Below are 27,536 nucleotides of genomic sequence, written 5' to 3' on the forward strand. Positions count from 1 at the left end.
GTCCTCCCACGGGCCACTGTCCCAACATGTAATGTCTACTGTATGATGCATGTTTTCACATTTGTCTTTCCCCAGTGGACGTTCCTGAGACACAAAATCTGACTTGGTCGCAGCACATTATGACTGTGGCAGTTGCTATTAGAATTAAAGTCCTCGGACACATTAACCCGCCCTTCATTCTAGGGCTGTTGTATGTTAACAATGATGAGAGCAGCTCTCTTTAGTGGGTCATTTCTGTGTGCCTGATATTGTACCAGGAAGACCCTTGGTGGGTTTTCTTCCATTTTATCCTTATAACACTACGTGGAGCCAGCCTTCATGCGGCCACTTGACAGAAGAGGAGCTGAGGGTCAGAGAGGTGACGTGACCTGCCCTTGGTCTCTCAGCTAGGAAGTGGAGATGTGGCCCCAGGGCCCAGGCCTCAGTGGCTCCAGAGCCCATGTACCTCCCCCTGAGTTTAGCTGCGTGATGCTTCCCTCGTGGGATTTCTGGGCATCAGGAAGTCCCGTCTCCTGAGACTTTGTGACAGGCCTTCCCTCCATTCTAGCGTCCTCTCACTTCCCGTTCTTACATTTCTGGGATGACAAAGTCCTGATTGGTCCTACGACTTCTCAGCCAGAGCCAATGCTACCCAATAGGGACCCATCTCCATGGTTACCGCACACCAGAGAATCCACGGGAAGGCGGCATGGGGAAAAGTGGAGGCTACAGCAAATATGGGGGGAGCAGGGAGTCATAAACAATTAAACATGACAAAATCCTCTGGTGAACAAAAATAGAATTATTTGACTGTGAAATCAAGTAATGTAGCATTGAAAATAACATCACCTGAAACATCATTTTTTTCTTCATAGATGAACAAAATACCAGATAAAACCAGGCACAGTGAAAGTGCCAATTTGCTGGAGGGCCCGGGAGGGAGAAAGTTGTCCATGTCAAAGATTTGGCCTTTCGGGATACTGAAACTTTTTGCTTTTTGGCCCCCTCCACTTCTCTCCCCTGCCAGTAACTTGGGGACGGGTTCCCACCTCACGCTCTGGTGCAGCGCCTGATAGAATTTAACCCCAGAGATACCAGAAAGGCGCTGGGAGAAGTTTCAGCCAACACTCTGGCTTCAGGTCAATCATTTCTTTGCCCACCCCTGATCTCAGGTCTACCACGTGCTAGCTCTGTGAGCCTGGGGAGCACCTCACCTGTCTGAGGACCGCTTTCCTCACCCATAAGCTGGATGGCATTATCCTTCTTTCTTTGCCGGGTTTTAGGGTAAGACTGATTGAGGTAATACACACATAGACCACCAGAGTACAAGAGCTGGGGTATTGTAAATGCACAGTAAATGTTAATTCTCTGTCAGGATCGATCATGGCGAGAACAGTGGCGGTAGCAGACGCTGCCAAGCACTGTTTTCTTACCACAACTGATCAACATCATCCCCGTCACTATCTGCCCTGGGACTCCAGTGTAGACCTTCCTAAGCAGGGCATAGCCACTGGCGAGTTCGGACAGTAGCAAGTGGGAGTTTTCAAGGTAGCTGGTGGCAGAGAGAGAAAAAAGCAGAACCAAGAGGGAAAGAAATGCAGGTTAATGCTATATCCATCTTTTCTCGGGCGCCCCAAACCACCCCCCCATACTCCCATGCCTCCTGCCACTCTCCAACCATCCAGAGCTGATTTGATTAAGTCTGTCCTCATAGTCTCTCCCGATTTCTTCAAATAAAATGGCACAATCCATCCCACATCTTGATCTAAGCCTTCAGCAAACAGAAGGGGATTGTTTCGAGGCAGGTGATCAAGGTGGGGAATCAGGAGGTGAGGTTCATCGAGCGCCTGCTTGGTGGGCCAGACCTGGGGCAGAGCTCTGTCCCTACACGATTTCAGCTAGTCTGCAACACAAGCAGGAAGAGGAAGAAAGGGCCTGCATTTACCTCTCCCTGGTCTCTGTCAGTCTTGCTTCTTAACCTGGACATGGATTTTTTTTTTTCAAGTTTTCACAGCATCGCTAAAAGATGACCCTCAAAGGAACACCCTCCATGCCTAAATATATGCTATACCTCCAGCAAGTAAGAAAAACCACACCAAACCTAACCAAACCAAAACCAAACCAAAAAAAAAAATAAATGAATAAAAATAAAAAAATAAAAAGACCAAAGAAATAAAGACCATTCCAGGAAAAACAACCACCAGCACTTTCCACGGAGCCCCGGCTTCCTGGGCTCTGGGGGCATGTGTTCTCGACAGCAGCACAAAGTTCTCTAAAGGCCCCCAAAGGTGACTGCGCCTTCGGCTCCCGGCAGCCCCTTTTTCCCTGCCTGGTGAGCCTCCTGTAACATTTACACTGGATTTAATGGGAGGACATGACATGCACTGATTTCCAACCAACTCCTGTTTTTTCAGGGGAAGCGTCCGGAAAGCCAGCAGTGGCACATCACAGCCTCTTCTGTTCTGGTACCCCTAACGTGATCTCCGTGGCCCACATATCATGGAACACACCGCCCTGCGGTTCCTGCAGGGCGTGGCATCAGAAGTGATTTAAAATCCCCGCATTGCTAAAATGCATTGTTCTTCATCAAGTTGAGTCATTTTTATGTGATGTGTCAAGCTCTCTAACAAATAATTCCTGCCAGACAAATCAAGTTCCTCGTCTTAGAGCCGTGGCTAAATAGTTTATAGCTTTAATCTGCTCACCGAGGTGTGCAGTCTATGACAGTAATTATAAATGCAAGGAGAAATTATAGCTGAATGCTTTAACTGCATTAGGAGCCGTTTGATGAACAATCATGAGAGCCTGCTCGGTTCCAACAATAGAGGGCAAGTTAGTGTCAGTGCATTAGAGAGATTTCAGTTCTGCATGGCTTTGCCTCCCATTTACCACAGAATGTCACTTGTCTCCTATAAAGTAAAAAAAAAAAAAAAAAAAAAAAAAAAGGCACTGTGGAAAGCTTTAAACTTGATAGTTAAAAAAAAAAAGACAAAGAGAAATGCAGGGGAAACTGTTTATCATTATGACTTCTTCTTCTTCTTCTTCTTCTTCTTTTTTTTCTGCCTGTTTTGTTTGGCGGCTGGTTCGGTTTCGAATTAGTTCATTGAAGGTAGCTGCTTGTTTACTTCCTAGGGGCCTTCCAAAAAAAAAACATCCCTCCTCAAGCCGTTGCTGTGAAATCTCTATAGAGAAAGACTTCTTTAAGTGAAGGGGCAAGTTCAGAATCCGCTGGGCAGATGCTCCAGGAATTGCTGTGTCCCCCCCACCCCCCGCCCCACCCTCGTGAGGTCCTGCTCTCCATCTGTATCTACCTAAGCTAACGACACAATTCAGCTCTTTATTTTCTCCTCCTCACTTTCGCGGAAAGACGTTTTTAATTTAGCTGAAGAATTACACAAATGTATTTTAAAGACATAAATCCATATAAAAAATATGAGCTAATTAAAACATTGCACTCCCTGTCGCTCATGGATTTTCAATTTAGCGAAAGAAAAAAGAATTGCATCTGGTTAAATGAAAAGATGATACTGATGGCAGATTGGAGTAAATGAAAAATAATGTTACTCTATATTAAAGCACCAAATTATACACGTCAGGATTGAGATTTCGAAGGTTCCCAATGAGGGGGACAGAGCAACAGAGAAGGGGACCGGCGATTCGCGAGGGACGGAAGCCAGATCGCTTGCATAAAATGGAAACATTAAAACAGACGACACATTTGTTTCTTGCTGTGTAGGAAATACATGAGTCTTATAGCTGACCCTGTTTCTGAATTCTCATTTTGTTTCCCCTAAATGAGAGTCAGGATGAGGACCAAAAAAAAAAAAAAAAAATCCGGTACGTGTATATTTTCACTGGAATTCAGGTCATTCCTTGGTTGGATGCTATATGGTAAATGTCTAATTGGCTGACTGGCCAAGGACATCACAGTCGGGAGATTGAGGATGCTGTGCTCTAGGCTGCGGTCCAGTCCCAGGCCCCTGAGTTTCCATATTCAGTTTGCCACTGGAGCCTCTGAGAAGCTCAGGGGAGCTCTTGCCTATCTCTAGCTCATGTGTCACGATTATAGCCCTGTTGTCCATGTGGCCATGGGAGCATCTAGAAACCATCAGGCAAGGTGGCAGAGAAGCCAAGAGGCAGAAAAAGGTGATGAGTGCGGAACAGTCCTAAGCTGGAGTCCCTCTGTGCCCTGACTGCACACTCAGGGACAAATCACAAAGCCCTCAGAGCTCATTGCAAAATCAGAGTGGCATGAATCACCATGCCTGGCCCATGGAAGATGCCCGTAAGTGGGAGTTTTGCTGTCATTTGCTATCATTATGATCAAACTGCAAGCTGAGGGTTCCGCGGGGGCATCTAGAGAGAGCCCACAGCTTCTACACACTTCAAGTGAGGCTGAAGAACACGGCAGAAACCCGCAGGCATTGTGGAGGACTAACTTTTCCCATGAACCTACTAGTTGCCAGGCTTTTTGGAAAAGAGTTACACAGGCTTATTTAATTTTCACAAATTTTCTAAGAGGAGAGCACCATGTCCCTATTTTACAGACAGAGAATTGGGCCATAGCTTAGGGAGGGAGGATGAATTAGGATTTGCACCCAAGCCCGAAAGCCTCGGCAGCCAGAGGAAGCATTAACATCACAAGCCCCTGAAACCATCATTCCCTCAGGGATCGGGCAGATACCCCCCCCCCCAATTCCTCCATTCAGCGTTTACCCCGGGGCCACCCGTCTGCGTGTCTACCATGAGCCTCAAAGGCAGATTCTTATTCTGGTCACCGGTTTATTCCCTGGGATCAGCGCGGTGTGGGGCCTGGAGAGATGGCCTTCTGGATCGGTGATAATGAATGAGCGAGGTTATGCAATTGTAGGAATTCATGCAGAATCTCTCTGCCTCCTTTTCCTCCCGTTACACGGTTGAATCCACCCCTACCTTATAGGGCCGTTTTGTGAGAATCAAGTGGAATAATGTTTGTAAAGCACTTGCCGCAGGGCTAGCACATTTGGCTATCATAATCAGCATGTCTGCTAGTTCACCATTACACAGCCATTGAGGAGCAGAAGCTGGTGCGTAGTCAAAGCAAACCTATGTTTGTTGTAAGATGAAAGAAACGCAGGGAGGGGAAAAAGGAAGGAGAGAGGCAGGGAGGGAGGAAGGAAGGGAGGGAGGGAGGGAAGGAGGAATATTTATTTAATGGATGAATGAAAGGGTGATGTATCTTATAGACATTAATTAATCCAGCCCTTTGCTTTCTCCAGAATGCCATAGAATCCGTATTGTTAGGGTTGCCAGACTGAGCGAGTAAAAATACAGAATGCCCAGGAAAATCTGAATCTCAGATAAACAATGAGTACCTTTTTCAGTACAAATATGGCCCCTGCAACGCTTGGGACGGCTTATTCTAAAAACTTACTTGTTGTGTATCTGAAATTCAGATTTAACTGGGTACCCTGTATTGTATTTGGTAAGTTTAAATGCTGTTCACCCTGAATGTGTGTTTTTATCAAGTCACCCAAAACAAAGGTGGCAGTTATTGGACTAGAATTCATTTTTGCCCCGAATTTCAAGGCTAGGTGTGCTTTAAACTTGTATACTGTATTACACGATAATGACTATAATTTCAAGTCCTTGTGCATTTTAGACTCATTGATTTGCTCTTTGTTTAATTTCTATTATTCGAGAGCGTGTGGTTTTTAAAGGTATATGCAGATACTTACTGAAATCGTTTTAGATTACTTCTGTCCTAAAATAGGGATGCGCATTTAACATCATCTAATTAATTTTTAATGAAAAGTTGCCTTTAATATTTGGCAGAGCCTTTAGCAGGATTTACGACCTATCTAAGAAAGGAAAGGAAATTCAGGCCAAAATTTGCGTCTCACAGAGAACAGAGATAGGGCAAAGCTCCCAAATTTTCCATAACATCTTGACCATGCTTTCTAAAACATCCTGTCATTTTGTACAATTTGTGCTATCATGCATACCAACGAAAACTAGAGTTCTGGATAACAGTGATCTCATTTTGTGATCATTTAAAAACCCATCTGCTTAATTCTAAGCAGTGGACAAGGTACTGTGTGGATGCTGTCCTAAGGGAGGACCTCAAGGGTGAAGGAATTCTTCCCGTACGTGGCCAGAGGAATAGAAAGTCCCCCTCCGTGCAAATGTGGGAGCTAGTCAGGCAGATTGTAATGTCTTTAGTATTAACAAAACACACCATGCACACGCACCATTTTTTGTGTACACATAACACACGTATACACCTATGATTCTGAATGAGTCTTAAATACTCAAACTTTCTTTTTCCTTAAATACTCAAACTCAGTCCTATTTCACGAGCACAGCGTCACGGTGTTTATCTAAGAATGGAGCTTTGGTTTCATATAATGGTAGCTCTGTGACGTGGGGCCTCGGAGGTCCAAATCAGAAATATTTATTTTGTACACATGCAGAGGGATGAGAAAAGAGCTATCCTAGCCATGTGTTTAACAGATTTGTTAAGTGCCTTTTATGTAGGTTTTTCCAAATGACCAGTTTACCTTTGCTTCCTTAGAACAGACATGCATGTTTCAGATTTTGACTAAGGCTTTCTTTTCCTCCCATCTTTCTATTTACGTATCGCAGTGTTTTGGCAGTGATATTAGTTTTTTTTTTCAAAGAATGATTACAGACCTAACAGGTGGAAAATTGGTCTTTATTGTAGCACAAATAAACATTCCCTATTTGTCCTCTTCACCATGGTTTGGATCTACCACTATGGGATTGGAAACATCTCTCTTCTCGCTGGGTATTCTGTATATATCCACCCTTTTTTTTTTTTCACCAGAAAAGTATAATAGCAAGTTACATACGATATAAAATGTTATATAGCAAATAAATAGAATGTTGCCAAGCCCCAAGCTCACTTATAGAATTTAATAGATGAATTTTGGCTTTTCTTTCAATGGTGTGAGCTGAACAGATCATGCTTGGAAAGCAAGAGATGAATCTGCTAGTAACACATTTTAATTATCATGATAAAAACATGCAAACAAAACAACAGTCTTCATTTGGACCCAAGGAGCCGTTAGTTATAGGATGGGATCCCCTTTTATCAGAAGCTGTTAGATCTTCTCAGTGAGGGGACAGTCCCAGATTTTCACCCTTTATTTCCTCTTGACCATCCTCACACTTGGCAACACCCCCCCCCCACCTGGCCGTGAGGTGAGCCCAAAGCCACACCACGGAAGTACCCCTCCTCTGCCTGGAACTCGGCTACGGCTCAGACTTTTGTGGCTTGATCCAAAAATCTCCTATTTAGAAACAAAAGCTCTGACACTAGGAGCTAGTGAGGGATTATATGTTACACTGACTGCTGATACTCTTACTGTGAAGTGACCCAAAGAACGAATCAGTCACCTCGCGTGATGGAAACTGGACTCGAACGTGCGGAAGCTTTAAGTCAAGTCAGGTCCCTGTCCGTGGGGCCCGAGGGGAAGGACAACCTGAGTGTGTGTGGGGGCCCCTAGCATGTAGGGGGTATCATGCTGAGAGAAGGAAGTGGACAAAATACAAAAAAAAAAAAAAAAAAAAAAGAAAAGAAAAGAAAAGAAAAGAAAAAAAAAAAAATAGAAGGCGATGAAAGGAGGTGTGAAGGACCCAGCCTGGAAAACATCTGAAAGCGGCCGGTGTGGCCAAGTCTGCCAACGTATTTGACCTCGGCTTCTGTCCTCTTTCCTGGAGGTGACATAGAGAGTCTGGGCACTGGTGACTATACAAGGCACAGAACTTCTATGATACATGACACAGATGAACTTGAAGCTGTGGGACCGACCCCATGCGCATCAGCAATGGGTGTTCAGAAAGTCATCTGTTTCTTTAGGTAAAGGAAACTCAAGGGTATGCAGTTCAGCTACCTTGGTTAAACGTGGACGCTGATAATAGTCTATCTTAAAGCAAACCAGAGGACGAGAGAAGAAAACACGCTTCCTCTCTCTGGACCTCCGTGTTCTGTAGAGCACATTTTCCTGCCGTCTGACTGACTACACAGGGCAGAAGCTTTTTCCTAACAAACCTAATGGAGGCAAGAAACAGAGGGATGGGAGGGGAAGGGAGCAATCGGCCCGAAAGGAAGCTGCAAAAAGCATGAATTACAAGTAATAATAATCATCAAGTTCACGAGCTGATGGAGCGATCTCTGCATAGCAGCTGCCCCCAGGAACTCTACAGGGTTCGTCCTGCAGCTCACCCTTCGCTCCAGTCTAAGTCATTAGCATCACTATGGGAAGGCGAGGGGGTGAAACGGGACAGTGACGGAAGTCCGTACGTATTAATTAAAACGAGGTGTAGCCTTGGCTGGACCTTCAGAGCTGGGCCCTGGGTCAGGAAGGAGGTCACGTACCACGCAGCGGGGCTCCGTGAACTCCAGGTCTCTGAACCCATTTCCTGCTACTCATCACCGACCCTAACCCGGGGACAGTGAGACGCTTAGGACTTATGTTCTAGTCTCTCATACCAATAAGTCCTATTCCAGCAGGCTACTGTCCTCTTGGTACCGAGACACATGAGCTGCCTCTACACGGCCCCATCTCCCATCAGGACGTTCCTCACAAGGCTACTGGGCCATCACCTGGGAGCAAACCCGTACCTGCAGAGCTACTCTTCGTCCACGTCCGTTACAAACTGTGAATGGTGCTCGGGTGACTTGCTGTGCGTTTTGCTTAGGTGGAGTTTTACCGCGTGTTTGCTCACAAATGTCCGACAGCACAACTTACACTTGAATTTAGAGTCTGTGTCCTCTTCGCCAGCTATGGTTTCCGGAGACCTCTGAGCCGACGACACGCGGGAGATCTCTGGCTCCGCCTTGCTTTGCTGCTCCACGGCCACGCGGGTCATGTCCTTCATTTGGAAACCCAGGTGCGACTCTAAGTGGCTGATGTAGGTAGAAGGCGTTCTGAACTGGGAGGCACAGTCACTGCAATAAAAGATAGGGTGTCCCTTGTCCATGTTTTTCAGAAACTTCGTCCCGCCCGTTTTCCTCAGCTGGTACTTGACGTTGGCCAGCCAGTGGCTGATGGTGGTCATGGAGAGCCCCGTGAACTTGGAGATCTGCATGCGCTCCTGAGGGCCCAGGTCGGAGAGCAGGTACTTGCCCTCCGATGTCTGGAAGAGGCTGGAGGCGAACTGGGCCTGCAGAATCAGGAGATGCTGAGGGTTCCAGTTGGACTGCCGGCCTTTCCTCTTATGCAACGTCGACACCTCGCTGGAGACGTCCTCGAAGCGCCGGACGTCCATTTCCAGCTTCACGGGGGGCCCGCGTGAGGAAGCGGCGGGCTTGGGCGTGGTGGCCTTGGGGAGGACCTTGACCATGTCGGCGATGTCAGACAGAGCGTGCTTCTGAGGGGGGGACGTGCAGGATTGTGCTTGCGAGGACTCGGCTTTCTTGCTCTTGGACTTGGTCAGGTCGATGGGCTGATCGTTGCTCTCGAACAGGTAGCGCCTGGACACGCTGGCCGGCCGCGTGGGGGCGGGACTCAGGCCCGGCTTGTCCATGACGCTGAGAGCCGACTTGTGGAACATCGAAATTGTGCTTGAGCTCGGGCTGGAGCAGGAAGGGGAGCGCAGGGGTTCCGTGGCCTTGCCCAGGTGGTTGTTGAGGACGGACTGCAGGGCGCTGAGCGGGTTGATGCATGGCAGGGCCGGTGCCCGCGGGGGGAGCGCGCACCCATTGCTGAGAGAGGGCGCGGGCTCCAGGGTCGGCCGTTTCTCCGGCTCGCCGCCCTCCTCCCCCAGCCTGGCCTCCTCCTTCAGCAGGCAAGGCTCGGCCTTCTTGGATTCCAACGGGGTTTCACTTTTGGCGAAAGCGTCCCCATCGCTGTGGCTGAAAGGCGACGTCTCCTCCTGGGGGCTCTCTTTCCCGCCCTCCTTGGTGGCTTCCTCTTTGTCGTCCGGCTCCTTCTTCACTTGGGTGTATGGGGCCAGGTTGGCGGGCACGGACACCAGCGGCATCACTTTCCACTTGGGGGCAATGGGCCTCAGCTTGTTGGGGAGGTTAGGCCGGATCTGCAGGACCTGGGATCCCAGGGGCAGAGCAGGCTTGGCGCCCTCGGACAGCTGGTAGGCTGCGTGGATGCTGGGGTACGCGCTCCAGCTGGGAGCCCCGTTCTGGGCCTTGTTGATGGCTGTGGTGACGGTATTTTCCAGTGACTTCAGAATGTCCCCTCCGCCCTTGGAGCCGTCCTCCAGGTCCTCCTCCCTTAGATACTGATATTTCACCGTGGGGTCTAAAGGCTTTTGCAGGGGATCGTCGTACTCCTCCCGTTTCATGCCTTTCTCATCCTTATTGCTCTCCTCCGGTTTCTCCTTCTTGCCCTCTTTCTTCAGCTCGGGGGTTGGGGCTGCCCCCTCGGAAGCGGAGTTACCCGAAGGCTTGGGAGCGAGCGAGTCACTGCTCGGGGTGTCAGACAGCGACTGCATCTTCTCCACGGCCAGGGGGTCCAACACCAGCTGCTTGCCCTTCTTGGAGGCCGAGCTGGTGACCTTGAGGAAGTGGCCGGTGACCATCATGTGGGTGGTGAGCTGCTGCAGGGTGTCGTGCGAGCTCCCGCACTCCATGCACTTGAGGATCTGGGACTTGCAGGCCTCGAACTGCCACGTGTAGCTGGCGCCGTTCTGGTAGCCGTAGCGGTTGTTGGAGGAGAGCTGCAGGCCGGCGGGCTTCTGGGAGGAGAACGGGTCCGCCAGCGAGCCCGTGGTCGAATCAGGGGAACACGGCCGGTTGACGTCGAAGACGCGCTTCTTGGCCGGAGTGACCATTTTCGAGGAAATGGTTGGGACTGGCTCCTTCAAAGGCACTTTTTGGTAATGTTTTGTTTTTATCATGTGGACGCTCAGGTCTTGGAGGGAATCGAACGAGTCGCCACAAAACATGCACTTGAGAACCTTCTGAGCGTCCTCCTTGTCCATATCCTGGAAAGCCCGCTTCCGGGGCTTCGAGTAGCTGGCCGGGCGCAGCTTGTCCTTCTTGCGGTTGTCGTCCTGGTAGTGGCCCGTCTCGTTCATGTGCACGGTGAGCTCGACCAGGGTGTCGTAGGCCGCGCTGCACTGTCGGCAGCGGAACCGGCTGGCCCCGGTGAACACCGTCCCGCACATCTTGCTGCTCTGGCGGTACAGCTGCACCGAGCTGAACAGGCTGGGCTTCCCCACCGACCGGGACGGCAAGTTCTGCTGGAGGCTCTTGGACAGCGCGTCCTGGTGCCAGTCGAAATCCGTCTTGCTGCTGCCATTGCGGGTGTCGCAACTGCGCCGCTCGCCGCTGGACAGCTTGAAGCCGAGGCCCAGGCCCGACCAGTAGGAATCCGACAGGATGTTGGCATAGACGGCGGTCATTTTATCCATGCAGTTGTGGCTTTCGTTGGGCAGCTTGGGGTGCACGCCGGCTTTCTGGTCCGAGGCATCCCGACCGCAGACGCTCTTGGCGTCCGACACCGGATCGCTGGCATCGCTCAGCAGAGACTCGTTCTCCGCATCCTGGTTGGACAAGTGGCTCCCGGGAGAGTTCTGGTAGCTGAAGCAGCCCTTCTGCTCTGGGCCCGTTTCTAGCTCCTCGTCTGTCCCCGGGTCATTGCTGCCCTGAAACTGAGCTACCGAACGGCTGTCCTCCTCTTCCTCCTCTTCTTCTTTTATTTCCTCCTCCTCCTTCAGCTGTTCCTCCTGGGCGTAGCCTGTGAGGGAAGAAGAAGAACAGATGCGGTAAGATGACAAGTGTCCTCTGCCGTCCCAAGCTCCCCACGGAGACTCAGAGCTTCCGAAATGGACTGGGAGAGCAGCGGAATTTACGTGTTTGTGAACTGCAAGCCATGGGCACGGGAAAAAGCCAAATGATATCTTTTGTGCTATCTCATGTCTTTGTTTTTAATTGATAGGAGTCACGCATCTTTACAAATGCCCCGGGTCCCAAGTTAGTAATTTTCACACTTAAGGGGTATCACTCCAATGCTCCAACAGTGGGACAGTCTCTAAGTCCATAGGTAGGACTTTCAAGAAAGCTGGATGGAAATTCCAACCCTACAAAGACTGATCTCTCTAGAGAAGGACATTGGCTCATTAGAAAACTAAGACTTGACCCTTGGCATCTCTGTGGTAGGGTTCGTCAAGACACTGGGATATACTGGCATACAATTTCTTAATAAATCATTGTTGAGTGCTCACAGGTAATTTAGATGCATGGCCATTATATTTTTGATAGCCAGTCTCTTTTTGTTATAACGTTTTTATTTGTAGAGAGTCACACAGCAGAAAGAGAGATTATGGAGTATTGAATGAAATCTTCCATTGATAGCTGAAAAATTATGTAAGCTCAGCAAACATAATGATTTTAAAATAATAGCAAATGATGTCGGAATGGGAGATTTGGGGAATATCCTATTATTCTCAAACAGGTTTATGAAGACCTTTTCAGACAAGGCTGAAAATGCCCTCTCGATCTTGTGCCTGTAATTTCAAATGCTTTGTGATTTGTGGGCACCCGTCATGAGATGCCAATTATACGTTTGATTTGTAGATGCAAAATGCTATTGGAGATGCATGCCTTCCCTTCTCTGAGAGGATTTAGGGCCAGTAATTGCATAGGGAAAATGAAGGCATGAGAGAGCGGGTGCAAAGGGAATTAATGGGCAAATATCCATCAACAGATATGGGGAAAGTGACTATTTATGCCCATGTGTTCATTTCCTTCACCTGGCCTTTTCAGAGCCACGTGGATAAAATGTAACTAAAGAAGCACCAAAGCAAGGGAGACTCAGTCTTAGATTTGCAAGGCTTGCATGATCTCAGTGCAATGTTTTCTCCCCCTGTGAGCCTCTCTCTCCCCCTCTTAGTGCAGGTGGGTCCTTGGGAGAAACCCTAGGGTGGGGGCGCATTTCTGTTCACCAGCAAGAAAGCTTAAAAAAGGGAGATCAGGCCTGGAGGTCTGTCCTGGGAGGCAGGCAGAGGGATTTAAAAGACAAGTGATTTTTTTTGGTGGGGGGAGAGAGAAATAAGTTGGCTCCAGCCAGACATTCCAAAGGTTCCTGCTGTGGCTGCTGAAGATGACCATTTATTGAAGAACTACTATCTCCTAGGAACTTTGCTGACCACCACAAATGCCTTCTTTCATTTTGTGTGATTATTTATCCACGTGAAGTGGGAACTATGACAAAATTGAGGCTCTGAGGTTAAGAAGTTTACCCATGCCACAGAACTAGAGTCTCAGAGTAATGACATTTCTCTGGTCTGTCTGATGAGAGAATCCGTGGTCCTAACCACGCCAGCCCACTCTCTATGACCAGCCTCACCAATAAGAAAACTTCGTGGAGACCCAAAAGTTAAAGGTTCATTGATATGTCACTAGATTGACAATTACTTCGGAGGGGAGAATTATGGGAATGCTGGAGATAAGAGCCCATGATTTCAAAGGCATGATATAGGGTGCCCGGGTGGCTCAGTTGGTTAAGCATCCGGCCCTTGATTTCAGCTCAGGTCATGATCTCAGGGTGGTGAGACCGAGCCCTGTGTCAGGCTCCATGCTCAGTGGGGAGACTGCTAAGGTTCTCTCTCTCCGTCTCCCTCAGCCCCTCCCCACCCCGTGTGCACTGTCTCTCTCTCAAATAAATAATTTTTTTGAAAAAGCACGATACCATAAAAAAAGAGGAAATGAAAAAACAGTTTAGCTACTTGCTTGGTGGTTTTGCTAATTATCGTATTGTTACTGGTGTTGTGTTATTGCTTTCCTAGCAAGCTGACAAGTTTTTCGTTAAACTGGTGTTGCTGGTCTCCAGTTCCATACATGGACTTGAAAAAACAAAAGCTACTCAGTCTAGTTGGGCAACCGTTCATCAGCGGTCACTGCTTGCAAGAAAAACTCTGCTTCAAATGGCTGGATGTCTACGTTAGATCCCCCACCCCTCATCCTCACTGCATTTGATTTTTCCAGGACCAATTTGTATGTTTGTAAATGAGTATTTGGTATGTTAGTCATATTATTAAGTTCAAGGAGAAAGCCTATTATAAAATTAATAAATGAGTTGTTACAGAGCCAAGCAAAATACTCCAGAGTCAGGCAAATTTTATCAATCAAACAGGGTCACTTTTGAGAATTCAAAGAGCTTTATTGCTCAAAAACTAGGACAACACTCATTAGCCAAGGCTGTTCCAGGCCAACCGAGACATACAGTTACCTGAGTAGTATGATCACAGCATCATAGTAACACATGCGTGCGTGTGTGCGCGCGCACACACACACACACACCCCTACACACGCAGAGCCAGTGGAAAAAAAAATCTATTAGGGAAGAAGAGGACTTTCCGTCACTGCAATGGGTTAAGAGCATGGTCAGGTTTTACGCATCTCAGTATTTGCGGTGCCTAGCACAGGGCCTGACATTTGGTGGGAAGCAAGTTATGTTGTTGTGCGTGTGTGTGTGTGTGTGTCTAAAGGAGGCGTGCATGAGTGTATGCACACAAGTGTATGTGTGCATGCACACTCCTCCCACCCCAATCTGCCCACCCAATATAGTCATTTTCACACAAGGAGAAAAGAGATGGGTTTTTTTGCTTTTTGGTTTTTTTTTTGTTTTGTTTTTTTCCCCCGGCTGACATTTGGAAGCTGAGCTTTCCGGACCAGCTCAGCTCTCCAATCTACTTTGTCCTTCTAAATGGATTCCCCAGAAGAAAAGTCAGAGACAGCAAACGCCTCCCCCACAATACAGATAAAATTTTCTGCTTAATTAGGCATTGACATGTTTACTATAACCTTTACAGAAGAGTAACTCGTGCTGAGAGACCCTTTTTGTCTGTTTTCTTCTGCAGAACAGACTAAATCTCATGCACCCGATAAGGTAACGCATTGAAAAGCTTCATAAGAAAGTGCCAAAGCATCCGTCAAAGCGAGTGTATTTTAACGATGGCTGAGGGTTCCAAGGAGTTTTTAAAAACACATTTTAATATTATACATTTAAAGCCGTTCGCTTGACTTAAGTGATTTCGTGTGCCACCGGCGGCTGACGCGAGGGGAAAGACAGCCAGAACATGGTGATCTGGGTACGTAATGAGTATCTGTCTCTCTCTCACTATCGATGATTTGTTTAATACGATTGCATCGTGTGTAAATCTTGGTAAAGTGGATGAGTGGCAAGTTTATTCTTATGAATACTTATTCAACAAAAGAAGATGATCACAATTATGCGAATGTACAGTGAAAAGAACTGTTCTCTGGAGAACCTCCTTGTGGATCTCAGGTTCAAGATCAAACTCTATGGTGGCAAACATCTCCCTTTCCAACCTAAATTTCGAATCTCATCCCTTGCTGCTACTGGATCCTGGCTCCATGACGCTTGCCCATCCCCAGGATGGCGAATTCCGAAGCAAACCCTCTCAGTGCTCTAAGTGATTGACTCCACGGATGGTTTCCCTTGTACATGACTACCGCGCCGACTGGGCCACCATTATTCTTCCCTGGGGTGAGGAAGTGGCCTTCCTGCTTCTGTTTCCTCCAGGTTGTTTTTCAGAGAACAGCTAGAATATTCTTTCTCAAAAGAATAAGGTATTGGGTGGTGACATTGTTCTGTTTTAACCTCTGCATTGTTTTTGTGCTGTGCTAAAAATGAAATCCAAACCCTTTGCATGGTCTGCAGAGCTTGTAGGACTTGGCCTCGACCTCCCTGCTCGATTTTTCCATACCCTCATTCTGCTTTCCATGCCTGAGGGGTGACATTGTACTCGCTCCTTCCTGAACCTACCAATCCCTTCCCTGATGTTGTTCTCTGCAGCTGCAGACCACTCTGCCTGGAAAGTTCTTTGGACCTTCACGCTGTGATTCCTTTTCATTTTTCAGGTTGTGCTCACAGGGTCTCTTCTGGAGAAGCCTGTCCTCACCAGTCTCCCCTTCTCTGCATAACTCCAGATCACATCTCCCTGCTTACTGAGATCCAGTGGCACCCACCCGACTCTGAAATCCTCTGGTTTCCCCACGGCTTGATTCTTTCCTCCCACTAAATGCGAAGGGAAAATATTTGTCTCCCGGGAAGACAGAGACCTTGCTTCTCCCAGCACTCAGACTGCACATTGGCACAGATCGGAATCCACAAATTATCTGAGTGAATGAATGAATAGATCATTCAAAAGCAAAAGGATTATTCCAGTTGCAAACTCCACCCCCATGTCCCTGGATGGTGCAACTGTTACCTGTTATAGGCAACACTGCCTCCCCTCCCCTTCAATATAGATCAGGTGAGAATTACAACCATCCCCGACCAGCTCCTCTCAACAATAAAACCAGAACAATCCCATAATCCCATAAATCATCTTTTCAGACCAACATAGCCACCAACGTTCTTGTTGCCAGAAAGCCCTGAGCTGTGAATTTAAACTTTTAAGTAGGAAGACTGAAAAGAAGCATCAAGACTACAAAGCATCAGAAAATGTGCTCTTAATGTGAGCAGACTTTGATTCAAAAAGACTCACATGGGGGCACCGGAGTGGCTCAGTGGGTTAAGCCTCTGCCTTCAGCTCAGGTCATGATCCCAGGGTCCTGGGATCGAGCTCCCCATCAGGCTCTCTTCTCAGCGGGGTGCTGCTCCCCCCCCCCCCGCCTGCCTACTCATGATCTCTCTCTCTGTGTCAAAGAAATAAATTAAATCTTAAAAAAAAAAAGACTCACATGTGGGAACTTTCAAAGTATGGACGAACTTTGTCACAAGTAAAGTACACTAGCTGCTTCACGATACAGATTCTGCAAATATTAAGCTGGTCTTCTCCTGAATTCTTGATTTTACAAAAAAAAGTCACCTGAGAAATATATGTTGCATGCTGTGAAACTTTTACCCTATTAGTGTATGGCTAAAATTCAGAAATAAATCCCTAAATTTTAGAAATTTTCTCTTCTATCAAAGGTTAAAAAAACAAAAGAGAAACAACTTTTTTAAAATTATGATTTCAATTGTTCCAAGAATGTCTGTCTCTTCAGAATGAATTAAATGAAATTGTGCAAAATAATTCCTGGGTGGCATGGTGGTAGATAACAGATTTTTTTTTTTTTTTTTTTTTTTTTTGCGAGGCATACATTTTTGTCATTGTCTTGAAAACCATCATGGAGTGTTTGCTGCATAAACACTGACAGTTTTTATTTTTTTATTTTTTAAGATTTTATTTATTTATTTGACAGACAGAGATCACAAATAGGCAGAGAGGCAGGCAGAGAGGGGGAGAGGAAGCGGGATCCCTGCTGAGCAGAGATCCTGATGCGGGGCTCGATCCCAGGACCCTGAGATCATGACCTGAGCTGAAGGCAGAGGCTTAACCCACTGAGCCACCCAGGCGAACCAAACACTGACTTGATAGTTTTTAAAGGGGCAGGAGAGGTGGGGACAGTAATAACCCGAGAAGAATATAAAATTCAAGAAGGTCGGGGCACCTGGGTGGCTCAGTGGGTTAAAGCCTCTGCCTTCGGCTCAGGTCATGATCCCAGGGTCCTGGGATCGAGCCCCACATTGGGCTCTCTGCTCAGCAGGGAGCCTGCTTTCTCCTCTCTCTCTGCCTGCCTCTCTGCCTACATGTGATCTCTCTCTGTCAAATAAATAAATAAAATATTAAAAAAAAATTTAAGAAGGTCAATTTTCAAAAAACTAAACCAGAACTCAACCAAGACCTCATTTGAAAACATATCCAGTGGTGACAGGATCATATTCACCAATCTAGCCCACTAAATGACAGCTTAAAATCACATGAAGGTTCCACAGTGCGTAGAGCAGCCGTCGACGTCAAGGAAGGGATGGCGAGGACTTCTCGCCATGGGCCCAGTAGGTATGCCACACGGTGACACGGAGGAAGGCCTCTCTGTCACGAGACTCTAGTGTTTTGGTGACTGTGGTCTAGAAACCTGTGAATATGTATATTATTATTGGCACTCATTGGCACTCTTGTTGGCAGGCTGAGTAAAGAGAGAAGATTTCGTTCAAGGAGGCAGAGGTACTTCCCGTGGTGGCAGGGCCCGAGGGAGGGCCCTGTGGAGCCGGGCTTGTGGGAGCCGAAGCTCTGTGCTTCAGCACGTGCCGGGCTAGAGGGCCAGGAGGGGGGTCCCCGACATGCTGCAGGAGCACAGACGTCACATTCTGAGACTCTAGCTACCCCCCAGCCCAGACTCCATCTCCCTGCAGACTGGGGAGATCGTCGAAGCTCACGTACCTTTCTAAACAGGACCATTTTCAACAGGGAAAGGACCGTTCACAGCATGTGGTTTTTCAACCCCTGTCCCACTACACACAACTCATTCATGTAAGGGTGACGTGTACACAAGTCCAGAGAGAAGGGCTTGTTCCCTGCAGCTGAAGGTCGGAACTGAACAAAGCGAGATTCTTATTTAAAGAATGGTGGAGAGGGGCTGGGTGCAGCGGTGAGGGGTGGGGGATGGGGTGGGGGCTTCTCCCGAGACCGTAAGTGCTCTCTAGAGACGGAGCCAGAGCTTTCTGAAGGTCACTGAGAACGACGCATCTCTTTTATTATTTCCTATAGACCATTTGGTTAATGGAAACATTTTACTTGTACGCCGAGGTGCATAGCAGGTGGGGTCTGAGTGAAGCAAAAAACACATCCATTTAGTTAACGTCTCTTTTTGTGGGCACTTTTCTGAGCCCTTTTCTGAGCATTTCGCACCACGAAGCTATTTTCTGATCTCGCTCTGTGTCTTGCTCTGCGTCTTGGTCATCAGCGAGCAAAGGACGATGCGAGTTTACATGAGGGGAAGGGGATCCTCTGTCATCGTCTTGTGGTTCATCTGTTTATTCATTTAATCAAGAAATATTTACTTTGCAGCTACCACATGCGAGATACTTTAGTCAAGTTCCACTGGAGCTCCCGTCACTGGGGTTCTCCAAAGACTGAGGACAGTTGAGGGATGAGTTGTGGAGAGAAGCCGGATGCCGCGAGGCTGGGATAGAACGAGGTCACGGAAGGGGAGGTGGAGGTGGCCAGGTAACCGAAGTGGGCCAAGTAGGCCAGACGGAAGAAAAAGAATTCTCAGCTGCAAAGGTGAATGTCATTGGCACTCATTTAGATAGACGCAGGGGAGCTGTGGGCCGTGGGAAATTTCCATCAGAGCGAAAGGGTGTGGGACTAGCCATGGGGCGGGGTGGTCTAAGGGCTGCCAGAATTGTGTGGCTACACCTTGCCGATGAAACCAAATATGTCTGGGACCCACCCGACTGCACCCTCGGAACCCAGGGATCCAGGGCAGGCAAAGAGTGTGAAGATTGGGTGCGCTCTGCTGGTCCTTCCGTAGACCAGGTCTTTGACCTTGATGCCTTACCACATGGAATAAGGGTGATAGTCCCAAGCCTGCCCAGCTCATGGGGCTCTGTCAGGACACAGAAAGTGGATGGTAAGCTCTCACTGCACAAAGCTTGGTCCTTAGAGCGGCAGCAGCATCACCTGAGAGCGTGTTAGAAATGCAGACTCTACCCCCAACCCAGGCCTACAGAGCAGGAGGCATTTCACAAGCTCCCCAGGGAATTCCTCCACGAAGACAAGTTTGAGAAGCCCCACCATGAACTGCAAAACTGTTAATTAGTGCCACAATATTTAGCAATCTGCTTCTCTCTCTCCCTGTGCTCTTATGTGTGTGTGTGGGGGGTGCCAGATTTGGGAAAAGACAAAGCATCTTTGAGAGGGCCAGCCCCCGTCCTCTCCAAGAGCCAAAAGATGAAATGCCTGGGGCCTTGACCACGGACTGACCCGTTAATGAAGAACTAGGATGGCCCCTGGGCCATGGCATCAGGCAGGTCTCCCTTCAGATCTGCCACTTACTCCTTCATGGGAAAGTTGCTAAACCTGCCGGAGGCTTAGCTTCCTTGTCTACAGAAATGGGAATGAGTACCGTGTCTACTTCATAGGAAAGAGAGGAGTATCAAATACGATGACGTATGCAAACCACCAAGGCTGTAGGACAACCTCCCAACCTCCCGGGCCTGTCCGAGGCTTTTTATAAACACGGCATATCCTGACCTCCCACCTGAACCCACAGACAGCTGACATCAGTTGACTTTGGCATCTTTTTATCCCTAAATCCTATTCCAAGCCAACAGCTTTTGGGTGATATTTGCAGTAGATGTGAACCAGCTTTGTATGTGTCATGCCTAAGAAAGGAGCTTCCTTCAGTTTGGGATTACTTAACATGAAATCATTCTTCCAAGAAGCCAGTGGTATGTGTGCTGGGAACTTCCACACAGCAGTGTGCAAACATTGAATAGCAAGTTGTTACGTCATTACCCATAGTGATCGTGTCTGCAGTCCTCCAGAAGTAAAGCAATGCACCATCCAAGGGGAAAGGTCTATGTTGGAGGCCTTGGGCTTTGCACTGAGAGAAATGACTAATGCTCAAATCAGAAGGTCTAGAAAAACGCTCTGCATTTAGCTACCTACAATATCCATCCAGTGTATAGTCTTACTGTGAAATGTCCTGGTGACAATTTTAAAAAGCAAAAGGAGAAAATATTCATGGAGGAGGGTTAGAAGGGGGCTAGTTCATCAGCTTTCTGGTGGTTCCCGTTTACAAGTCATTATCCTTATATTATCTTCACGCCAAGAGGGCCATAAATCAGGAGCAGGGGATAAAACGAAATGAAACGAAATCAGGACAAAGAAACGACACAATAGGACTGAGGCTTTCCTAGGAAATTAAGCTTTTCTGGCTTTGACTTTTCAAGTGGGAGCAACCGTTTTCAGCAAAATGGACACCCTGATTTTCTATACATTTTCCTCACCCAGGGAGATAGAAACACACTGACATTTGTAGTTCTTTCCAAGACTGGAAAGTTTGGATGGTTTTTTTGTCCCCAAGAAAAGGGACATGAATCATTGTCCAGAACGACCTTCAGAAAGTATACGAAGCTGAGGTAGCATCTATATTTTTTCAGACAATATATTCCCATTTTACTTCAAATAACATCAGCGCATACAACCCACAGAGTAGGAAGGTGATTTTGTTCCCTGCTTGCCTGGCCTGAAGTCAAATGTCTTTTCTTTTGTTTTCTTCATTTCTCTTTCTTTTTCTTTTTTTTCTTTTCTTCCCTTCCCTTTCCTTTCTTTTTCTTTTCCTTCTCTTTCTTTCTGGTAAATGCTGTTTCTTTCTCTGAAATATTTCATGCAGATAATGGATAATGACCACCTCTCTTTGCCTTTTCTCGAAGACATCTAACTGCATTAGCCAGAACCGGAGAAATTTTAACTTGCTTCTTTTGCTAAGTTCATGGCTGTGACCACTTCCCATTAAGAAAGAGAGAGAGAGATAAAGAAAGAGAGAGAGAGAGAGAGAGAGAAAAGCTCACACTTCCCTCAGAGAAGCTGAATTGGCACTGACAGTAATCTGGCCTTTGCTTTCCTGGTGAAGAGTCTTTGCTGTCCCTAGAATCTGAGGTGGAAAGACTTCCCGTATCTTATGGCCAGTTCGGCTCTAGCTTGGCGAGGATTTCCTTGTCCTGGTGTTCATCAGTTCTACAATTAATGGCTTAAACATTGGATCGTCCCACTCTTATTTGCATTGGATTCCCCACCAAGATGATTGTTAGGACCAGTCTGGCTATGGGCGTCACCTTGCCATCCTTCCCCCAGGAGTTGAGCCCGGTCTCCACCATGATACAACTGGATCTAATCTAAGGTTTGGGGAAAGCTCTTAGCTCAAGATTTCGTGATGTGCTTTCACCATTTTATTCACACGTTAGTCAAGGAAGCACTCAACATACATTGGACGGCTTCAGCAATGGAGAACTCCCAGCTTCGAGGAAGCTTATTCTATATTAAAAGAGAAATACTAATAGCTAACATCTATTGAGAACAAATGTTCAAGTAAGAGCCACTGGGCTAATTTTTTGTATGTGTTACATTATTTGATCCCCACGACACTATATGTCTTTCCGAATCCGTGGTAACAGATGATGGCACTGCATTGCCGAGAATGTTAATTACATCTCCAGAGACACGGAGCTGAATTGGGACTTGAATTTGGATCTGCTGAGCTTTACAGTCTATGCTGGACTCTTCTTTCTCCCTTCATTCCCTGTATATAATTTGTCAGCCAGACATGTCAATGCTATTTCCAAAATAAATCTAAACTCTGCACAATGTCATCCACCTCGACACTGCTGCCTCGGTTCAGGCTGATGTTAGTTCTTCTCAGGTAGATGTGGCGACCTCCTCAACTGGTGGCCAGGCTTGCTCTCCTACAGTCCATCAACCTGCGTGGCAGTGATGGGGACCTGTTCACTGCAGCCCCGGCTCCCTCAGCATAACCCCTCTCAGCCCTCGGGTTCACACTTCTTAGTGCAGCCTGTAGGCTCTGACCTCGCCTCTTTCCATTTCACACCCCCTTCCCCTCAGTGTCCCCTTGTTGACATCGAAGTCCAAATTTCTCCTACCTGTTCCCGAACTCACCAAATTCTTTACCCTTCTAAGATCTTGGAAATTCTGCTTCTCGTACATGGAAAGTCTTCCCCTTTCTTAATTCTAATTCTTTCTCAGTCTTTTAGTGTCAGGTCAAGGCCTGTCTTCAGAGGGGACATCCCTGATTACTGTAACCACCACCGACTCCTCCCAAGTCCCCAAATGCTGAAGTTATTTTCTATCTCAGCCTCCCGCTTCTTCTTGTACAGTTTTGATCTCAGCTTGCAACTCTTTTATTCTCCTATTCACTTGGTTGTTTGGCTTCCCAATGGGACTTTAAGTCCCCCAAGGGCAGGTGGAGTCTATCTTGTTCACCACTGTTTTCCATGGCTATACAGGGCCCAACTTGTTCAAAAATTTGTTGACTATAGAAAAAATGAACGAATGGCTGGATTGATAAATAAATGAGGGAGTGATTGTGTCAGGAAAGGACAGTGTTCTCTGGCTGACAACCTCAGATTTTACTCATTGGTTCCAACCCACGTTCAAGCTGTAAGACTTTTTAACAGAGTATCCCTTTGAGGTTCAACACAGGGTGGGCTGGTCCTCCTGGGAGGCAGAAGAAGTCAGGGACAGATGGGGGTGTGGATTCAGGGGCACTGAAAAGACCCTTTCCTCTTCAACTCGGAAAACTTTCACACCCCATTTCTTGCCTCAAGCCCTACAATTAGAGTCTTGATTTGTTTGGCAGGAGGCACATGGAGAACTCACCGCTGTGAAAATGTAAAGAATCTTATCTCATCTTGGCACTTCAGGGTGAATGAGTTTATCAGATCATTTCCTGGGAGCTGGTTTTTGTAGAAGAACATGAAGCCCCAAGAGCCAACTGGTTCATCATCCAACTCTAACCCAGGGGTCCTCAACCTGGAGCAAGTTTACCCCCAAAGGGACATTTGGCAATGTCTGGAGACATTTTTGATTGTTACAACTGGAGAAGAGGTTCTTCTGTCAGCTAGGGAATAGAGAGGACAGGGGATGGTGTTAAACACCCTACCAGGCACACGACAGTCCCCTAGAGCAAAGAAGTGTACTTAGCCCCAAATGTCAATAGTTAAAAATTGCTGCAAAGTTTAAGTCATCTGCATCTTTGAGAATTAGCAATGAGGAAAAGGGATAACTCATCCTGTGTCTAGTTGTCAATGAAGCAAGGGCCTGCCTGGAGGAGAAGGTTCAGTGCTATTAAAGGAGAATCAGAAAGCAAAGCGTGGGCATCCCCTTCACGGCTATTACGTCATGGAATCAAAGAGCACAGCGTGTACAGCAAGGCTGCCCAGGTTTAAATCCCGCCTCTGCCTCCATCTCCCATTGTCATCGTGAGCAAACTAACCACCTCTGTGGTTATCTTTTCATCTATAAATTAGAGGTAATAATAGTACCTGCCTCAAAGATGACTAAGAGATTTGAGATAATAGGAAAGAACTCAAATGCCTGGTAATAGTAAGCTCTCCATATATGCCCACTTTCCTTATTACAAGAACAGAGACCTGGCCACAAAGAGCAACACGATGGGGCTGGATTTCTCAGGATTTTAGTATTTATTCTTTCAAGTGTTGGCCGAAAAAAAAATATCCATCATGTTCTCAGCATTATTTTCAAGCAATTCCTTCTGGATTCATTTAAATCCCCTTATCAGATTGAGTCTTTTTATACTACAAGAAACAAACAAACAAAAAGTTAATGATGAAAGGGATTAGCATTTCTAAATAACTCTGGTAACTCTGTCAAATAAATCCTGACCTATTTCAGTTCTTAATTAACTAGGTTAGCTTTTAAATGAGGCAACTTATATAATAACAGCAAGTCGGATCTGGGGCCAAATCCCCACTGGACAGTTGGATGAAGCAGCTCTTGGAAACGACCTGAATTCCGGGAGATACAGAGGTCTGCGATCTTTTTGAATCAACAGTTTGAATAATCTAATAGAAAATACACTGGGGTTTTCTGACCCTTCGATTTTAGGTGAGCGTTGGTTGAAGACAGCCTTTTCAAGCCTTGTCACCTTTTCTCGCTCTCTGCCTATAAAGGAGATAGGTAAATAGGAGAAGTCTTGATATTACTATGTGAGTGCCCCTAAGCAGTACTGAAATTAGATGTTGTCCCAAGAGAGGGCAGGGGAAGAGGTCTCCTATCTTCTAGTGGAGAACACTGATAGGTGGCTCATAATATAGTCACTATCTTGTCTTTGGTATTCATTCTGGCCTTTTTCTCTGTTTTACATATTTTCCTCTACTTGTGTATCTTCTGATGTCGGTTCTCAGCCAGCTCCTGAACCACTCTCATGAAAGCGGAATTCCCCTAAAAAATAGTAATATCTCTCTCTCTGTGTGTGTGTGTGTTATATATATATATATATATATATATATTTTTTTTTTTTTTTTTTTTTTTTTTTTTTTTCCTTAACAACAACAAAAAGGACAGTGTTCAGGTAATTGGTTAGTTTGCTTTTGGGTGTTCGAGGTAATTCTCCTTTTCCTGAAGAAATGACAAGAAAAAGAACCAGAACTTTCCGAGCTGGAGAAGGATGGTTAAGAACTTTCTCTCTTGAGAGAGAGAAGGCCAATTAGCAGGCGCACCTTAGAGTTCAGAGAAGACATTGGTGGCCTTGTCAGATCATGTCAGTTTTTTTGCTACTTAGAGATGTTGAAAAATGAACTTTGCTAATTCTTGGGCAATGCTGTTAAATCATCAGCGTTCCCAGATACATTGTCGTAAACAATGTGGTTACTCCCCAGGCTATTAAGTATGGACGGGATTGGCGCCATCCAGGTCCGTGTGGGTGTAACCTAATCACATTGTCTAATTTGTCTAACCTAATCACGTTGCAACAGTGGCGCATTTAGGTGATTTTGGCCTAACCTAAGCCAAGAGGAGCTCAACTCTCTCAGTCTGATCTGATGGTTAAGAAAGTAAAGGTCTCTCCCTTTCCTCCTTTCCCTTCTTATGCATGAATATATAATCGGATAAACTACTAGTAGCAATTTCCTTGAGAAATTGTTACTATTGTTTGTTATTGTAATTAATTACTATTAATATTATAATTATACAATTAATGTATTTAGTACAATACAATGATACAAATAAATACAATTAATGTAATTAATATAATTACAATAATACAATTAAAATTGTTCATTGTTTTTATTATATATTATAGTTTATATTATGTATGTATTATATAATATATAGATTATAATTTCATTAACAATGAAATTGTTAATAACCTTGGGAGAAGTTAGCCCAAGGACCAAGCTAGCACACCAGAGCATAGAGCCAAGACAATTACAACAAAATGGAACTAGAACCTTGATCAGACTCCCCCAGAAGTCCGATTGTCTTTTTACTTTGAAATTTCATGAGCAAATAATCCTCTTTCCTGCTTAAGATAGTTTGGGGGGAGTTGCTTGCAACTGAGAGTTTCATGATAAAGCTATCAATCTGTGCACATTTCATAGTTTTCTGGTAGCTATTACTTTATAAGTTAGACACATTTTTATCAATACATGTACCTTAGCCTTGCTATGTTCTAGCATTGTTTTTTTTTTTTTAGATTTTATCTATTTATTTGACAGACAGAGATCACAAGTAGTCAGAGAGGCAGGCAGAGAGAGGAAGGGAAGCAGGCTCCCTGCTGAGCAGAGAACCCGATGCGGGACTCGATCCGAGGACCCTGGGATCATGACCTGAGCCGAAGGCAGAGGCTTTAACCCACTGAGCCACCCAGGTACCCCTGTACTAGCATTGTTTTATTTGTTGGTATATGTATTCTTTTACCCTCGACAATTATGACCTTTTTTTTTGTTTGTTTGTTTGACAAAGTGTAAGGTAATCTCCTTGTACTATTTTGTCCATTAATTATCCATGATGATTAGAAGGTCAATACCGTAAAAGTTGCGATTCCTGTTCCCTGTTGAGCACCTAACCCATTATTAGCCACACATTGACTATTTTGAATTCTGAACCCGCCTTTCATGCCCTCTCTGCCCTGAGCTCTTTCCCCAAGCTCCCCGAGTATGATCTCCCTTTCTCTGTGGGTGCATAGGACTTTACCCATACCTCTTGCTGGACAAATCAGACTGTAATTCTTGATCTCACCTCCCAGATGGTAAACTCTTTAAAAGCAAGAAGGTTATTGGTGCCTGCCTTCATGTACCCAGCCCTGGGGATTTTAGGCTCACAGTAAGGACTCCATAAATGGTCTTATCTTTCCTCTCCTACTCTGTCTTCTGCAAAGTCACACATGGTCTTGTGCACAGTACTTCAGAATATTGCTTAAGTAGACTAGCAGAGACAATGGTTACCCAAGGGGGGGGGGTCCCAACACCCAAGTGCACACTGAATTCGAGACACGGGTGGGTTCCCACCACTCTTCCTGGTGACACCTCACACATTCTTGATGACTCACCTGGGGGTGGTTTTGTCTCTTAGGGACATTTGGCAACGTCTGGAGATATTTCGTTGGTCCTAACTGGGGTGGTGGAGTGGGCATCGAGTGGGGGGCAGGCCAGAGATACTGGTAAGCATCTTACAAGGCACAGAACAACCCCCATAACAGAATGACGTGGCCCAAATGTCAGTACTGTCGAGACAGACTCTGAATTGGAAGTCTTTCTCTCCGATTTGAACTTGAGCCCCATGAATTCATTCCTGCATCCCCAGTGCGAGTCACAGGTCTCGAGGTGACTGTTGTCACCTGTGCTTTTGCCAGAGAACCCTCTACCCCCCACTGTGGGCCACTTTGGTGGGGGGTGTTCTGCCCCTGTCCACTGTCTCTCTGCTTTTGCAATTTGGGTGAGTTAATAACTGAAATCATCTCCCCTTTAGATTGAAAACATCTGCCAGGTTAATAGGAAATGTAACTGATTTTATTTTTTAAGGCACATGATCAACTTTGGGACTGACGTAATTCTAACACTGTCAGAGTTGGGCTGTATAAATCTGCTCTCTTCCGGGGGCTCAGTCGGTTAAGCATCTGCCTTTGGGTCACATCACGATCCCGGGGTCCTGGGATTGAGCGCTGCGTCGGATTCCCTGCTCAGCAGAGAGCCTGCTTCTCCTTCTCCCTCTACCCTTCCCCTGCTAGGGTGTGGGTGTTCTATCTCTCTCTCAAATAA

General features: G+C 46.4%; 1 protein-coding gene across 3 annotated transcripts in view; it reads right to left on the minus strand.

Annotated features, from left to right (window-relative positions):
• Positions 1-27,536, minus strand: part of TSHZ2 (teashirt zinc finger homeobox 2) — a 433,613-nt gene that overhangs the window by 167,734 nt on the left and 238,343 nt on the right. The window contains exon 2 of one of the 3 annotated variants that reach the window (XM_044262811.1): positions 8,733-11,681. In XM_044262811.1, coding sequence (XP_044118746.1) covers positions 8,733-11,681 — 2,949 coding nt within the window. Of the gene's footprint in view, positions 1-6,654; positions 11,682-27,536 lie in introns of those variants that run through there. The other 2 variants (XM_044262809.1, XM_044262808.1) reach the window with 2 other exon arrangements.

This window comes from Neovison vison, chromosome 8, assembly GCF_020171115.1.
Source record: "Neovison vison isolate M4711 chromosome 8, ASM_NN_V1, whole genome shotgun sequence".
In the NCBI taxonomy this organism is placed as follows: Eukaryota; Metazoa; Chordata; class Mammalia; order Carnivora; family Mustelidae; genus Neogale; species Neogale vison.